The 18794-nt window shown below is 42.1% G+C and overlaps 1 protein-coding gene across 2 annotated transcripts in view; it reads right to left on the reverse strand.

Annotated features, from left to right (window-relative positions):
* Positions 1-18794, reverse strand: part of rasgef1b (RasGEF domain family member 1B) — an 85154-nt gene that overhangs the window by 2481 nt on the left and 63879 nt on the right. For both annotated transcript variants that reach the window (XM_033024059.1, XM_033024067.1), the window contains exons 9-13: positions 16940-17019; positions 13640-13735; positions 12205-12300; positions 8104-8227; positions 5002-5074 (exon numbers count right to left, since the gene is read on the reverse strand). In XM_033024059.1, the coding sequence (XP_032879950.1) occupies positions 5002-5074; positions 8104-8227; positions 12205-12300; positions 13640-13735; positions 16940-17019 (469 nt within the window). The remainder of the gene's footprint in view (positions 1-5001; positions 5075-8103; positions 8228-12204; positions 12301-13639; positions 13736-16939; positions 17020-18794) is intronic.

Genomic DNA, 18794 nt, shown 5'->3' on the forward strand with positions numbered 1-18794 from the left:
CCTTTGTCGCACCTGGAACGACTGCTTGGGTCCTTGAATGGAGTCGAGGGGGGAGGTAAAGCGACAAGTGTAGCATTTCTTGCGGCTGCATGGAGAAAGTGCCCTGGGAGGGGGTGGTACGGGTGGGAAGGGAAGAATTGACCAGGGAGTTACGGAGGGAGCGGTCTTTGCGGAAAGCAGGCCGGGAGATGGGAAGATGTGGCGAGTGGTGGGGTCACATTGGAGGTGGCGAAAATGACGGAGAACTATTTGTTGCATGTGACGGCTAGTGGGGTGGAAGGTGAGGACTAGGGGGACTCTGCCCTTGTTAAGAGTGGGGGATGGGGAGAGAGAGCAGTGTTACGGGGTATTGAAGAAACCCTGGTGAGAGCCTCATGTATGGGAGGGGAACGCCCGTTCCCTGAAGAATGAGGACATTTCCGATGCCCTGGTGTGGAACACCTCAGCCTGGGAGCAGATGCGGCGTAGACGGAGGAGTTGGGAGTAGGGGATGGAGTCCTTACAGGAAGCAGGATGGGAAGAAGTGTAGTTTAGAAGTCTATCACCTGAGATGGAGATAGTGAGGTCAAGAAATGGTAGTGAAGTGTCGGAAATGGTCCAGGTGTATTTGAGTGCCAGATGGAAGTTGGTGGTGAAATGGATGAAGTCAGTGAGTTGTGTGTGGGTGCAGGAGGCAGCACCAATGCAGTCGTCGATGTAGAGGTCGGGGATGGGGCCCTTGTACGTCTCGAACAAAGATTATTCGACGTACCCTACAAAGAGACAGGCATAGCTAGGACCCATGCGTGTGCCCATAGCTACGCCTTGTATTTGGAGGAAATGGGAGGAGTCAAACAAAAAGTTATTAAGGGTAAGGACCAGCTCCGCTAGGCGGAGGAGAGTATCTGTAGTCGAGGATTGGTTGGTTCTCCGGTCGAGGAAGAAATGGAGGGCTTTGAGACCCTCCTGGTGGGGGATGGAGGTGTAGAGTGACTGAACATCCATGGTGAAGATGACGGGATGGGGGCCTAGAGAACGGAATTCCCGGAGATGACAGAGAGTGCCTGAGGTGTCTTGAACATAGGTAGGGAGGGATTTAACCAGGGGGGGGATAAGATAGAGTCGAGGTATGTGGAAATAAGTTTGGTAGGGCACGAACAGGCAGAGACAATGGGTCTACCAGGACAGTCTGGTTTGTGGATTTTGGGGAGAAGGTAAAATTGGACCGGGAGGGGCTGGGGAACGATGAGGTGGGAGGCTTGGGGGGGCAGGGAGCCGGAGTTGATGAAGTCAGTGATGGTGCTCGAGATAGTGGCCTGGTGCTCGTCTGTGGGGTCATGGTCCAGGGATAAGTAGGAGGGGGTGTCATTCCTCAGGAACTAGTGGTGGCATGGTGGCACAGCGGTAGAGTTGCTGCCTTACAGCCCGAGAGACCTGGGTTTGATCCTGACTACGGGTGCTTGTCAGTACGGAGTTTGTACGCTCTCCTCGTGACCTGCGTAGGTTTTCTCCGGGACGTCCGGTTTCCTCCCACTCCAAAGACGTACAGGTTTGTAGGTTAATTGGCTTGGTATAATTGTAAATTATCCCTAGTGTGTGTGTAGGATAGTGTAAGTGTGCGGGGGTCGCTGATGATCAGTGGGCTGAAGGGCCTGTTTACGCGGTGTATCTCTAAACTAAACTAAACAAATCTACGTTATCCAAAATTCAGAGTCTTATCTAATCTATACTCAGTCCTACTGACTTGCTCACTGATATATGCTGGCCATCAATTAAGTTCCCATTACCCTGGTTTTCAAAATTCTCTACTCTTCCCCTCGCCATCATTTACTTATGGAGGATAGAAGAGTACAGCACAGGATCAGGCCCTACGGACAACAGTGTCCATGCCTAACGTGATGCTATTAAACTACTCTTCTGCCTGCAGGTAATATATATGCTTCAATTCCCTGCATATCCATGTGCCTATCCAAAATCTTCAAATGTCACTATCATATCTGCCCCAACAACCACCACTAGTTGCCTTGTACATCTCCTTTAGCTTTGCCCCTTACTTTAAAGCAATGTCCCCGAGGTTCTCTGTCTACACTATTTATGTCTCTCATAATTTTATATACTTCTATCAGATCTCCCTTCAGCCTCCGACACGCCAGAAAACCAATCCAAGTCTGACCAACCTCTCCATGTATCCAATACTCTCTAATCCAGGCAGCATTCTGGTAAACCTCCTCTGCTCCCTTTCCAAAACCTCCACATCCTTCCTATAATGGGGCTAACTGAACTGCATCCGATTCCAGTCAGACACTTCTCTAAGCCTCACATGGCTTCGCACAGGTCTCCTGCAGCTTCACTCTTGCTCCCCCTCCCCCCAGTAACAACAGGGACCGAGCCTCCTAATCCTCACCTATCACCATTGGCGGACTGGCCAGGGTGTCAACTCGCCCGATGGCAAGTGGGCCCCTGATGAAGTGGGCCCCCTTTGTCTCCTGGCAACCAATATTTTTAGACCCAGTCCACCACTGTCTATCACCCCATCAGCCGTCGCATACAGCACATAATCCTCCAACGTCAGAACCAGGGGCCACAGTCTTAGCATAAAGGGGAGGCCATTTAAGACTGAGGTGAGAAAAAACTTTTTCACCCAGAGAGTTGTGAATTTGTGGAATTCCCTGCCACAGAGGGCAGTGGAGGCCAAATCACTGGATTGATTTAAGAGAGAGTTAGGTAGAGCTCTAGGGGCTGGTGGAATCAAGGGATATGGGGAGAAGGCAGGCACAGGTTATTGATTGGGGACGACCAGCCATGATCACAATGAATGGCGGTGCTGGCTCGAAGGGCCGAATGGCCTCCTCCGGCACCTATTTTCTATGTCGCCGCCACGTCCAATGGGATTCCACCATTAGCCATGTCTTCCCATCTGTACCCTTTCCTCTTTCTGCAGAGACCGTTCCCTCTGCAACTCCCTGCTCAACTCATCTCTTCCCACCCAAACCACCCCCTCCCCAGGTACTTTCCCCTGCAACTGCAGGAGATGCAACATCTGTCCCTATATCTCCTCCCTCGACTCTGTCCAGGTACCTCGACAGTCTTTTCAGGTGAGGCAGAGGTTAACTTTCACCTCCTCCAACCTCATCTACTGTAACTGCTGTTCCAGGTGTGGACTCCTACCGGTATATATCGGCGAGCCCAAGAGCAGACTCGGTGATCGTTTTGCTGAACACCTCCGCTCAGTCCGCCTAGACCTACCTGATCTCCTGGTTGCTGAACATTTTAACTCCCCCCTCCCATTCCCATACTGGCCTGGGTCTCCTCCAATGTAGGAGTGAGGCCCACACAAATTGGAAGAACAGCACCTCATATTTCGCTTGGGCAGCTTACAACCCAGCAGTATCAATATTGATTTCTCTAACTTCAAGTAACTCTTGCTTTCCCTCTCTCTCTCCATCCCAGCCCCCCTGTAATATGGAATGGAATACTTTATTGCCACATGTGACAAGGCAGTGACATTCTTTGCATGTATACCCAATGTATACAAATAGAAGCCCCATACAAAGTCACCCCCACCCCAAAGCAGTTGTCCATTATTTCCCCCGCTATTTACGTCGGCCCCCCGACGCCGGGTCCTCCATTGTTCGTCCCTTCCCTTCCCTCACAGCAGTTTCCCCCATGCTCTCCTCGACCATGGGTCAACCTGCGAGTCATCACCTCTGCCGCAAGGCTTCACCACCCTAGTTCTCAGATTAGTTCTACTGCCCTTCTGATTTCCCCTGCCTGGCCGTGGCTGCGGACCGGGAACATGGCCGCAGGCCTTTATCGAGGTGCAGCAATCTCAATGCACCCGGAAGGCCCCAAAGGCGTGGCGGACGGCCAAACCTGCCCGGAGCTTGTTCGGCTCCATTGCGAAGGTGGGAACGGAGGAGACTGGATGGGAACGGAGGCGGCCAAACATGCACGGGAGACGGCAGAGACCAGCGGCAGTGCACTGTGACTTGTCACATGTGATAATAAAGTATTCAATGCAATTCAATTCAATTAATTTTACTGATGGTATGCCTCCTTGTCACCTTCCCCTCAACAAACAGAGAACTATTCTACATTTTTTCCTTTATATTGACTGCTTTGATCTGTCATTTTCACACTTTACCCTTCCATATGTCTAGAATCCCTCTCCCGAAATGTCACTCCGCTCCAGAGATGCTGCCCGGCCCGCTGAGTAACTCCAGCATTTTGTGTCTGTCTCAATTCTCTAAGATATCAGTGTTGTTCGAGCACTAGCCTCTTGACTACTCATAATTTAGTTTCTCCAAGTTTGGGAACTAGGCCTTTGCCTTCCAAGACTCTGATTTTCTCTCTGCAAATACCACTTACCTTTCTGAACCTGCCTCATCCACTGCTCCCTCACTACCACCACCACCACCCTCCTCCTCAAAATCTACCATCCGTGGTCAGCAGTGTTGCTGTTGTGCACTCTCAGACCGTGTACAAATGTTGCAATCTTGAACATACAAAATTACATGTCCTGAATTTGTTTTAACATTTATAAATACCAAAGAGTGAATTCCAGAATCGGAATAAAGAAAATCTATATTTCGTCCACTCATTTGTTGCCATGAATCCAAATCTCAATCACAAGGTACCTGGGAAATCCTACATTTATCTATTTTGCTGGAGAACTGATACTGTACAGAGCAAGCAGAACAATTTGCAAAAAGGCAGTCTACTTCCCACCTGTACTCCTTATAAAGGGATTACAATGGTACATTCCATTTAAAATGTGACAGCTCAATTTCCCTTCGCTTATCATATTTCAATCTCCAGCATTTATGCTTTGGCAGAAGTTCAATAGAGATTAAATATGAAAGATCGCTATTGCCAATACATCAAAAACACACTGATCCTATTGATCCTCAAACAAAAATAAGTAAAGTGAAGAATGTAATTATTGATGAGGATGTTCTGTAGGTCTGTAAGGTTTATTCTGAAATAACTTGCATACAAGGATTGCTGAGTTTTGATGTCTACCTTAAAGTCTTCCACCTCTCCTTTTCAACATTATTCTCCGGGCTTTCACTTCCATAGGATGCCAAATAAAGTGCTGAAGAACAAAACAACAGTGAATACAGTATTATACTATTATTGCTATAACTCAATTCTGCTTTTTAAAGCTCTGGCCTTTTTAAGACACGTAGAATATCAGATGGGGGGGGGGGGGGGGGGGGGGGGGAGGAGAGATGATAGAAGTATACTAACATTAAAATGGGAAAAATGTAATGATTGCTGAATGGCCAGTGTGGATTCAGTGATTCAAAGGGCTATTTCTGTGCTGCATCTAACTCTATGGCTAAATGCAGGAAATGCTCAGGTCGCCCTATTGTACCAGAGCATCTCTTCAACAGCTCGCCTTTCTTCAATGCTGTTCACCCAGTATTTCCAAGCCCTTAATTAAAGAAATCAGGTTCCTGTGGGTTCTTGGTTGGATAGATTTCCCTAGGAGCTCTGTTAAGACAGAAGATCAAAAGCATGAGAAGCACCTGTAGATTCTCAATGGCATACAGTGGATAGCCACCAAGTGGTCACAGGAGTGGAAGGCAACCTCATCTCCATTACACAGCTACATCTCTTCACCAGATAAAAGCAGTCCAGGGTCTGACCTCCCCAGAGGAGCATGGGTGAAGCTCAACAGACTTCGTACTGGAGTTGGGTGTTTCAATGCCAGCATGTGGAGATAGGGACTCCACCAGAGCAACAGAACAACAGACAGCCAACCATGTCATCTCTGGGAGCCCGCTCTACCACCCATCAAATGCAGCTCAGGGCCTGGCAGACATTGACGCAGAGACAACAACCTGGCTGCTCAACACCCGGCTTGAGATCTAACTATTCCTTTGGTTTATGTTTCATTCGCAAGAAGAAGAATGGCATACAAGCTGCCTGTCGAAAGGCAGCCTGCTGAAAGCTGCAGACCGTCACTCTGCAAACTGACACTTGTACAGATGTTCACATCCTACCAAAGCATGGATTCCAAGTCCTCTCACTGAGGATAGTTACAGTTTAGTTTATTGTCACATGTACCGAGGTACAGTGAAAAGCTTTTGTTGCGTGCTATCCAGTCGCAGAAAGACAATACATTATTACAATCATGCCATTTAGTGTATAGATACATGATAAGGGAATCACGTTTAGTGCAAGATAAAGCGAGCAAAGTCTGATCAAGGACAGTCCGATGGTCACAAACGAGGTAGATAGCTCAGGACATGAGCCAGCGCTAAATATTGTGATGGTCTTTTCTTTCTTGCTTTGACCTATATCCCAGCAACATCCCACCAAATTTATTTGTATTCTATATTGCATTAATCACTTAAGAAGCCATTCTCAAGTGGCGTGGGACAGCATTCTCAAGTCAGCTGAGAAGATTGCTTCCATGTATAAACAAGGAACGGCAGATGTTGGTTTACACAAAAGGACACACAAAGTGCCGGAGTACCTCAGCGGTGTTACATCAGCAGCATCTCTGGAGAATATGGGCAGGTGATGGTTGCGGTCAGGACCCTTCAGATTGATTCAGGGAGTGGGGGGGAGAAAAAATCTGAGAGAGGGGAATTGCAGCACAAAGTGAGGGGGAACTTTGATGGGCAGATGGTTTGAACAAAGGCCGGAGATTAAAGCAGAAGATGGGAAAAGGTATGGGGGAGAAAGGACAGGGGTTGTTAAAAGTTACCCAAAATTGTTGAATTCAATGTTTAATTGCTTCCGTGCCTGGATCAAAATCTGATGATAAAAGACACATTTCCTATCCCATCTCACACTTGCCTCACTATACTGCTAATTAATCAGTTAAAGTCAAGAAAAATCAAGGAGAATAATATCCAGGCGTGAAGAACAAATTCATTTAGATGATAAACAGGAGGCAAGGCAAGTATCATTGGAAGGCTGTGTTTCCATGGTAACAGGGATTTCAATAAGGTGAATCTTTGTTTTGATGCACGAATCCTGTTTGCTGAGGATCGGCAGAGACATGTAGTTTAAATCTGACAGTTTGGTATAACTGAGAAAGATACTGTTTTGATTTCCATTATTCCAATTTGAATTTCAAAGCCAGCAGGAAAGGCTCCAGCTGTGGCTTAGCTTCTCCTCCTTTATAATACAATAAAGGGATCATGTTTTATTGCTCAAAAATCATTTGATTCAGGAAATTATTAAATATTAGAATGGCCACTGTTGTAAATCAGGATATTTTCTCTAGCTACCAGCCAATCCAATAACATATCATTCATCTGGCTTAGAAGTTACTGCTTGAAATATTGGTGTGGAAATGCTTAATAGTTTTATGGAATTGCATTGCCATTTCAACATATAATCGTATTTTAAAAGAGTTAAAGATCCCACTATTGCACTAAATAACTGTTTCTTAAACGATGGGATAGTCCCAGCCTCAACTATCTCCTCTGGCAGTTTGTTCCATACACCCACCACCCTTTGTGTGCAAAGGTTACCTCTCGGATTCCTATTAAATCTTTTCTCCTTCACCTTGAACCTATGTCCTCTGGTCCTCGATTCCCCTACTCTGGGCAAAAGACTGTGCAGCTACCCAATCTATTCCTCTCATGATTTTGTATACCTCTATAAGATCTCCCCTCATCCTCCTGCGCTCCATGGAATAGAGACCCAGCCTACTCAACCTCTCCCTATAGCACACACCCTCTAGTCCTGGCAACATCCTCGTAAATCTTTTCCGAACCCCTTCAAGCGTGACAATATCTTTCCGAAAACATGGTGTCCAGAACTGAACACAATATTCTAAATGCAGTCTCACCAAAGTTATATATTTTGAACCATGCAGGTTATTTACAAGCTACAGTATAGATATTTGATTCAAGTGGTGCAAGTATATAAAGATATCCACATTTATGATACATTAAATTTATTATTAGTATCAAAGCCTACAAGTCATGCTAATAACATTTGCAGGTAAAATCTAAAAACCTTTCTGATTGGACTAAAATTAATTATTGTCATTTTCTTGGTATTGTTTGCCAGCAGGTTTTTCCACCACTGTATTCATTAAAATGAATAGATTTTATCATGCAACACAAATCCTTTCGGATGTATCTAATAATGACTTACTATCTTCAGAGAACACAGGGGCAGTGAGAAGGTACTGAAGGATTTTACGATCACGCTCAAAGGGACACTCCATCTGTTTCCAGGTCATAAACTCACTGACTTGCTTTGCCAGCTCCCAGAATTTCTTAAAGAAGCAGAAACAGTATATCAAATATTTGCAAATAATGTTTCAGAACATATCTTGAAGGATATCAACATACATCAGAATTGACAATAAATTGACAATAAATACACAATTGTTTAATTCAATCAGGCAATTGAATCAAAAAGGTCTCAATGGTCTGAGCACAACGTGAGTACGACATCTACTGCTAGGTATTCAGACTAAACACCTGAATCTTGTTACCGAACAGAGAAAGTTTCAGTTAGTGGTGAAGGTGAGACAATGTTTCATATTGGGTTGATGTATGGTGGAATCCTGGTTCAGTCTGCTAACCACTGGGCTGGCCATTCAACCTATTGTCTAGGCTCCACTACCTAGTTGTTCAGATTGCTGACCCGTGTAGTAGATTCAGCAGCACTAGATTGCCATCAGTGCATGGGGTGCCATGCACCAAAAGATATAAATCCCTTTGCAAACCTTTACATAAAGCACATTTTCAATTGTGTTACTGTTGCAATTGGTAGACTCGAAGTCCAGTGGCTGCGCAATGTGTTCCAACCCAGCAGAATCACATTTAGCCTCTCGACAGACGAGCGAGCACTGCAGATGTCCTCACCAGCAGCACCCATAACCTCAGGCGGAGTTAACCCTCTATACTCTTACGCCAACGATGAGTGCAAGTAGATTTCACCATCAGATAATCATTTGAATAATCATGGTGACTTCACCATGAACATAATTTTGTTCAGGATAATTTTCAGCAGAACATTTCAAGGTAGGAATTACTGCCAATATCAACATGTGTAATTACTACTGGGAATACCAATGTGTCTAATTACTACTGGGTATACTAATGAGTGAATGCTTGCAGTTCTCAAACTAAAATGCATTTTATTCTATAATGATGGCAACAAATCAGTCATATTTAACCAATCACTGCTATGATACCAAATAAATCACATGCATATATATATATTGGTATTATTGATTGCATCTTCAATGCTTACAATTTTCTTTAAGGAGTTCAGTTAAGGAGCCACAGAGATGAGATGGCAGGGCATCAGAGTGGAGTTGATGGACATTTGAACAGGAAACAAGTGGGAGGGTTGGATTGATAGGATAGCTCTGAGAGCAGGCACGGGCTCAACGGCCTCAGTAGTCTTTTTCAATGTCCATAGGGTATACGGGATATGAGAACAACTACTCATAAAATATTATTCAGCCCTTTCATTACAAGACACAAATTCAACGTAGCTCCCTGAAACACCAGAACTCTGTCTGTGGTGAAGTGATATGTGTTGTTACCAATCACAAACCTAGTAATCTGGAGATCTACCAAATGAGACAATAAATGGTAGCAAGGGTTTTATGGCGAGCTCTTGTGAGCAGCATCTTTTACGGCAATAAACAAATGTAGAAATGCAATTGTGAAAGAATAAAGGGGCTGTCCCACTGCGGCAACCTAATCCGTGAGTTCAGAAGAGTGTCTTCGACTTTCAAGCACGAAAAGCCTCAAAGTGGGTCGACCGTCAGCCATGAAACCGTGAGGTGGATGGACCGACCGCGCACGCACGCACGCGCGCGCGCACACACGCACACACGCACACACACACACACCGACATCGCAAAGGCGGGGACCAGGGAAAGCGGGGGAGCGCTGACTGAAGTTCACACCCGCGATGAACAGAAGGTTAAAGACGGCTGGCACAGTGTACGCTAAGTCCTTTAGAGAGTGCGGAGGGGATGGGGGGAGAGAGGGGGAGAGAAGGGGAGAGGGGGTGAGAAGGGGGAGAGAAGGGGGAGAGAAGGGGGAGAGAAGGGGGAGAGAAGGGGGAGAGAAGGGGGAGAGAAGGGGGAGAGAAGGGGGAGAGAAAGGGGAGGAGAAGGGGGAGGAGACACATTTAAGGTCAGACAACATTTAATCAAGTTTAGCTGGCATTTAACCTATCGGTCGGTTTTCCTTGGTCCTGAAAACTCCAATGAGCCAATTAAAATGCCCAGTCAGTGAAGGAGATTTCCTACGGCTGCCCTCGACTGCCTGTAACTACATAGCAACTTCACTCCACTGCAGTACGAGTTCAAAAGAACCATGCCGACCAATTTTTACTCGTGGAAAATTTTTCAACATGCTGAAAATGTTTCCGCGACCCAGCTGAGGCGGGAATTTCCCTCAAGCATGAAGGAGAGCATGAAGTGACCTCATAGGACCTCCTATGACTACGTGTCGACCATGCTGCGAGTTTGAGTCGAGGGCAAATTCTTCTAAACTCGCAGATTAGGTCGCCGCAGTGGGACAGCCCCTTAAGTATCACTCCCAGGTTATGTATTAATTATTTTTACCCTGCTTCAACTTAAAATAAGAGAAATATGCAAGTAAAACAAATGTTAAAAGGGAGCTCAATTTTCAGTTGTGACAAATAAGCCATTGTGAGCTAGCAATGGATATATTAAGACTTTTCTTTATCTATTTAATTACTGTTTTAATTTCTTGTCCTTTTGTTGCTGTCTTACTAGGGAGAATGTAGCATTGTTTATGTTATATCTTTTCATCAATTATATATTAAAAATGTCACATAACACATCAAATTCACTAAAAACACTCATGTCAGCATTTCTGCTTGCAACGCCTGTTCTGCATGGAGGTGGAAATTTCACATTGATCACGTTTACATACGTCACATATTCACCCATGCATGAAATTACGCACATTGAATGCTTTAGCTTGCTCTGCTTTTCACTTTTAAAATATTTATTTCAACCCTTCTGTCCTCTCGTACTTTCTATAAATGTTTAATAGATTAAATGTCTAATTTTACAGCTTAGAATTCAATTAGCATATTTCCTGCCTTATCAATTTGCGTTTAACATTCAATCGAACTTTACTCCAATTCGAGTCCAATCACTGTTTTCTATTGTTTACTAATATGTATTAACTTGCTGTTGCTGAACCTCAATTCGCTTGTGCTTTTGTTCAATTTTTCTCCTGGTGTTTTTCCCATCTGTATTGTATCTTCCATTTCTCTTCCTCACATTTCAGACATAAAAAAGCTTGCAAATTTCAAGTTTTTATGGTTTAGCTATTCTGTTTCAAATTTAATTTATATTTAAAAAAGGCATCATTGGAATATCACTTTTTAAAATTTTAGCAGGAGTTCATCGTTCCTGTTTTCCTACTGCCTTGGGAGTCCTCTTCCCAACCAGCCTTGAAATTCCTATAAATTCTCACAGACTCCAATGGCCTTCCCAGCCCTAATGCATCATCTTCTACAACTGCATTTAGACTGCATTCTGATGTGATCTTACCAACATTTCTCTTCCTGCAAAATATGCCAACATATAACATTCATTTAGACACTCTTGTTGTTAATGATAGGACAGCATAATGATCAAGTCTCCAAATGTGTGGGATCGGACAATGGGGAAGTAGGTTGTAATACATCAGTATTTCCAAACTCCCACTGTCAGAAAAACAAATAACTGTCGTAGGGAATACCAAACAGTGAAAGCTTTTCGCTGTACCTCGGTACATGTGGCAATAAACTAAACTCAAACAGGAAACCATAGATATCAGATAACACAGAGACAAAGAGAGTGACGATTCACAAATGACCACATATGTAAATGGAACGTAATGACTATGCAATGGCATTTAGCTGGAGGATATGTAAGATATACCCAAAAGATCTTACGGTTTATTTACAAAGCCAGACACTTCAACTGTTTGCATGCTGAGGTTTTAACTTGTGCCAACAATAGGATCACAATATGAACATATCAAAAGAACTGGTATCTCTTGGTACCAAGAGATTACACTACAGCAGGAGGTACTCCAAGAGTAAAGAAAGGGATGGGTTTGAAAGATAAGATGTAAAAACAACCAGGAAAAAAAATACTGATTGCTTTCTTTGACAAGTTTGATTGTTTTTTCTAGTTGTCATTACTTGCCATTTACTACTTTTAGTAACATTTCTTTATAAAATAAGATTACGTTTTCTCACCTCAAAATTGACATGTCCATTCATTAAACGGTTGGCACAACCCTCGTTTAAAAAGTAAATGTCCTTGATCAATAGACTGCAGAACGGAATTACAATCTGTCAAAAAATGTAAATGAGTAACATTAAATAATAACAATAACATGGGTAGCTCAGTTGCTCAGATGGTAGAGCTGCTGCCTCACAGCATCAGTGACCCAGGTTCAATCCTAACTTCAGGTGCAGTCTGGGTGGAGTTTGTTTTTCGCCCTGTGACCGCATGGGTTTCCTTTGGGTTCCTTGGCTTCCTCCCCCATCCGATAAGACATGCGGGTTTGTAGGTTAATTGGCTGGATAAATTGTCCCCTGTGTGTAGGGAGTGAATGCGAAACTGGAATAACGTAGAATTTGTGTGAAAGGGTGATTGATGATCAGCGTGGATTCGGTGAGCCAAAGGGCCTGTTTCCCTGCTGTATCTTTAATCCGATAAACACATGTGTATTATACCTTACCACCTGTTTTGGCGTTTAACAGATGACCAAAACATTATCCTCCAATGCTTTTCCTCTACATTCCAGATTGATGGGGCTGCCCTCATCTGACTTGATTCTTTTCTACCCAGTTGCAACCAGGTAATTAATGCCCATCTGCACTTGCATCATTACCTCTGGATGGCACAATGATTTACCCTCGCAATCCTCCAATTTTTATCCACAAGCTACAAGCTACCCCCCTGGACAGCGTATTCAAAAGTATAAGATATGGTTCCTCAGGTACACTGGCCGCAGGATTTATTTAAACTTTAAAGATTTATCTTGAGCTTTGCTGTCAATTTTATAAATTATCTGTCTTAAATACTATCTGCATTTACCTGTCTCAACCTGTTCTATAAGCTATTTGAATCTTAGTTATATATTTCATGGTTACACTTCTACAGAGATACTTGTAATATTCTAAAAATCCCGACACTAATTTAAGGTAAGGGGACTCCATCTTTGTAGTTATATTTTCATGGCTAGATATATGTTTGAAAAAATATTCAGGAGTTAAAAAATGTATGATTCCTGAGTGTACATGATCTAACTTTCTCACCCACTTGTACTGTGAAACTGGTAGGTTAAAACATACCAGTGCAGTGATTTCAATGCTAAGTCTATCTGCCAGGCTGGTAACAGCACACTGTATGAAGGAGATGCAAGTCTTGATTTCCATATACAAATTATGGATGAGTGTACTTTTTGAATTTGTCCTGAGCACAGAGAAGTCAGCTGAGATGCCTGTGAAAAGTCTTTGAGTGATTGTTAATAAATGGTCATCACAGCGAGCAAAATACAGACTAATAAAAAAAAGCTTCCAATTTTTTTTTTTATAAGCCTTTTCCGTGTTCAATTTTATCAGAGGTAACATGTCTGAGCAGGAGGATTTTTTAATGCTTTTATTGTGCATGTTCATCCCTTACCTTTTCCCGGGTGCTATGGGCTGTCGTTGATCTCTGAGCTGCTCCTCGTAAAGCCGTCCTGTAATTGTAGAAGTTGCTGGATGGATCCATTTGATGCTTGAAAAGGAAGCAGGATCAATTATTACTTTAGAGAAGAAAAATACACATTAGAATTGATATTTACAATGTGGATTTTAATTAACAAACATGAAAGAATAATTGATCTTAATAAAACCCTTATAAAATTTATTTCAATAAAATTCAGATCTTATATATAACACAATACTTGAATTGTGTTAATGTTTAGTTTAAAAACACAGCAATGTTGCTTTGCTGCATTTCTTCAACATGAGTTGACATAACCTGACCTGAACGTGATTATTTGGCTGAATATATTGTGAAAAAGGAAAATAAAATAGCAAATTATACAATAGCAGATGAAGTTGAAGGGAATTTTGTCAAAGGCAAATGGGAAATTACAATTGAAAGCCAGTGAGTTAAGATAATAATGCTATTTAAATGAAATCAATGTGCTCAAGCAACAGAGAAAATGAACATCCAGAGATGCAGTTTATACCACCAGGTATTTTTCAATGTATGAAATTGATACAATAGACAATAGACATTAGGTGCAGGAGTAGGCCATTTGGCCCTTCGAGCCAGCACCGCCATTCAATGTGATCATGGCTGATCATCCCCAATCAGTACCCTGTTCCTGCCTTCTCCCCATATCCCCTGACTCCGCTATTTTTAAGAGCCCTATCTAGCTCTCTCTTGAAAGCATCCAGAGAACATGCCTCCACCACCCTCTGAGGCAGAGAATTCCACAGACTCACAACTCTGTGAGAAAAACTGTGTTTCCTCGTCTCCGTTCTAAATGGCTTATTATTCTTAAACTGTGGCCCCTGGTTCTGGACTCCCCCAACATCGGGAACATGTTTCCTGCCTCTAGTGTGTCCAAGCCCTTAACAATCTTATGTGATTCAATGAGATTCCCTCTCATCCTTCTAAACTCCAGAGTGTACAAGCCCAGCTGCTCCATTCTCTCAGCATATGACAGTCCCGCCATCCCAGGAATGAACCTTGTAAACCTATGCTGCAAGAATAGCATAGCAAGAATGTCCTTCCTCAAATTAGGGGACAAAAACTGTACACAATACTCCAGGTGTGGTCTCACTAGGGCACTGTACAACTGCAGAAGGACCTCTTTGCTCCTATATTCGATTCCTCGTGTTATAAAGGCCAACATGCCATTCGCTTTATTCACTGCCTGCTGTACCTGCATGCTTACTTTCATAGACTGCTGTACAAGGACCCCCAGATCCCGTAGTACATCCCCTTTTCCCAACTTGACGCCATTTAGATAGTAATCTGCCTTCCTGTTTTTGCTACCAAAGTGGATAACCTCACATTTATCCACATTAAACTTCATCTGCCATGCATCTGCCCACTCCCCAAGTTGTACAAGTCACCCTGCATTCTCATAGCATCCTCCTCACAGTTCACACTGTCACCCAGCTTTGTGTCATCTGCAAATTTGCTAATGTTACTTTGAATCCCTTCATCTAAATCATTGATGTATATTGTAATTAGCTGCGGTCACTGTCACTGCCTGCCATTCTGAAAGGGACCCGTTAATCCCTACTCTTTGTTTCCTGTCTGCCAACCACTTCTCTATCCATGTCAGCACTCGACCCCCAATACCGTGTGCCCTAATTTTGCCCACTAATCAATTCAATTTATATTTTATATTTGTTTTATTTAAGTTTCTGGCACTCCATGGTAGTTTAGACACACGGGAGGGATATCATTAGCGGGCAAGGGTTGTAATGTTGTTTCATTATCACGTGATCTCTGTTGGTCCAGAAAAATGGATAATCCAGAAGGGCTCTGGAACCGAGGGTGCCGGAAAACGGCGTTCAACCTGTCCTGATTATTCTACGAGCCACTATTACCTTTACAGATGTGTCATTTTTGGCAATTAACCGTTTACAAAATTTAAATAATACTTCTGCAACATAAAATTGGCAAACACTTCACATACACCTTTTTCTTGAAAGAGGTAATTATGTTTTGAATCTGATACATCATTTGACTTTATCCACCCAAAGTGAACATTTAGATAAAGTTGACAACTGAGGTCCGAATTGTGCTAAAGTGAAATAATGCTTCACATTTCTACATCTACCAATTTTTGAATAATGACAGAAATAAAGTTATTCATTATTCCCTTACTTGCTGAGAACTTTTGCTTATTTATTTAGTGCTTGTTTAAAAAATATTCCTAGCCACATTTATGTGATGGCTTGGTGCAGTTTTATAAATACAGATGAAAGATTTAATTACAAGTGTGCATTTTAATGAAGATAACCAGCTCACCCACTGTGAGTAACCTGATTTTAACTATCTGAAACTGACATAAAAGATCTATAAGAGATATTGTGTACTCTCGTTAATGGTCAGGTTTTTGGTAAATTAATTCCATGTAAAAAAGCTTTCAAAATGAGATGCTAAGTGCCACTGCATTTCAATAAAACTTAATTAAACTCCATTGTTGTGCTGGAAACGAGTTTAACTATTAGAAACTAGAGGATTAAATCAATGTAGGTGGGGCCCTGGTTGTTTAATGGGCAAAGCCATTTTTTCTTGGTCATCGGGGCCAGTTCTGATTTGTTCAGAACCTTTCCATACCTCTAGTTTCCACCCACCATGACTGGTTGAAGAAGGTTTTCAACCTCGAAACGTCACCTATTCCCTTTCTCCAGAGATACCGCCAGACCCGTTGCGTTACTCCAGCATTTTGTGTCCGTCTTCAGACTTGAAAACATTGACTTTGTTTCAAGAGTCACGCGTGTTTAGTGGACAACAGAACAATGACATTCTCCCTTTGCATTCTGCTGTTCTGGTATTAATTTAACTTAGAGTATGCATGGTTTACACCGTTTGCAAAAGATTGTGGAAGCTCACGTTGTATTTGTCACACTTGCATTTAGAATACCTCATTTTATTTCACTTAGCTGAATTTGAGTGAAATACACCAAAAAAGCAATTCAAGTCGCTGGAAACACTACTCTTCCAATATTGTTAGTCATTTAAAATACAGATATGCATTCCATAATAAAGTATACTACCGACGACAGGTCATAAATATTGCCTAATGAACTTCAGTAAATAAGGGATAATAGATAATGAACAGAAATGTGTCAACGATACTTATTCATAATTTCCTTTCTTGTACACACAAATATTAGATGCATATGGTTAAAGCAGTCAAGTAGGCTGAGATTGCACTTTACTACATTTTGTGTTGCTTGTACTTACCTCAAGGATATGAAATTTGGCTGTTTTGATTTTAGACCAGGTTTTCTTTAATCTGGAAACTGGGCTCATATTCATGCCGGCTGCAAAGAGAAAAAATTAAGATTATTCTGTTTATTTACTGTACTATAACGTATTGCTACCTGACCCTTACAAGACCCAACTACATGCGTTAGTTTTGAGCTTGGTTGGATAAATATTTTACTAAAACATTCAGATTCATGTTGTGTCAACCCAACTCTGTATTTAATCCATGTCAGGATGATTTTGTTCGGTATTACCATATCTGTGTTTGATCAATACCAGCTTAAGTGTGGTATTGCATGTCTTTTCTCCAATAAAGAACTAAGTGTTGGAGGAACTCAGCAAGTCAGGCAGCATCTGTGGAGGAAATGGGCAGATGATGGATCAGGCCGATTTATTTCACTTGTTTAACTTAATATGAATGTACACCAAAAATAACAATTCAATCAATAAATCTGTTTGAAGGGTTCTGGCCTGAAATATCATCTGGCATTACCTCCACAGATGTTGCCTGACCTCCAGTTCCTCCAGTTCTTTGTTTTTTTACAGCATCTACAATTTTTTGTGTCTCCTGGTGTTTTCTCTTGCTCTCCCACAAGGATTATGTAGGAATTCTATGTTCTCTAGTTTGAAATGTGTCTTCTTTTGTTCCAGTGAAAACCCTTTTCACTGTACCTCAGTCTATGTGACAAAAAACTAAACTAAATTAGCTTGTGTTGGGATCCGACTAGTAGCGTTCAGTTCAGTTTAGTTTATCGTCACGTGTGCCGAGGTACAGTATTAAGCTTTTTGTTGCGTGCTAACCAGTCAGCAGAAAGACAATAAATGATTACAATCAGTTCATTTACAGTGTATAGATACATGATAAGGGAATAACGTGGTTGGATTGGGTTTGGAATTGATTATTTCTGATCCTCACTGCAGTGGGCAGTGTTCTTCAGTAACAGTCCCCATGATGCGTGAGAGGGACAGAAGGAATAACAAAGTAATTTCATGAATAATAGAGATATTCTTTTCCAATAATAGCTAGTCCAATAAGAGCTGGAACATTGAAGTAGCTACCAAGCACAACAACTGTCATATGTGCAGAGTTCATGCATTCTAAAGTATGTTATAGGAGCATCATCAAACAAAAAACAAATCACAAAGTTAATCAACTAATCAAAAGCTTGGTCAATTAAGTCAGTTTTAAGACGTCTATTAAAGAAGAAACATGTAGTCAAAAATACTTGTTGGGAGAATTCAAGAGTTGCCGACCTTGGAAACCTAAAGGCACAACTATCAATGAAGGGGCGATTAATTTTGGGAACAATGAAGAGACCATAGAGTTATTTTAAAGGTAATAAGGTTAAAGGAGATTTGACATAGGCTGAGGAAAGACCATGGAAGGATATGAAAACAGGATAAGAATTTAAAATCAAAGAACTGCTTAAACGTAAGACAATGCAGATGAGCAAAACCCAGGGTAGCATTTGAAAAGAACAATAACCTCCAGTAATGATCAACAGTATCACTTGATCTCATGGATGAGACATGGATGAAAAAATTATCATGCACACTTCTTTATACTCTTTTTACATTTTAAACAAAGTGCATTACTGTTTGGCATATGACTTTTGATATGGTATGCATCTAGATAGCAAGGAACCTCAACTAATGCTTTAGATTTCACATATAGCATATAGGTCCTATGACTTATCCATGTCCATCCACAATATTATAAATTGTTACTATCAATAATGGATGGAGTCATGCACAAAGCATTGCAGTGATACATATGTCATTCAGAAATGTTTTTGCATAATAAAAGATGATCATAATTGAGAAAAAACTA

The sequence above is a fragment of the Amblyraja radiata genome, chromosome 1, assembly GCF_010909765.2.
Source record: "Amblyraja radiata isolate CabotCenter1 chromosome 1, sAmbRad1.1.pri, whole genome shotgun sequence".
In the NCBI taxonomy this organism is placed as follows: domain Eukaryota; kingdom Metazoa; phylum Chordata; class Chondrichthyes; order Rajiformes; family Rajidae; genus Amblyraja; species Amblyraja radiata.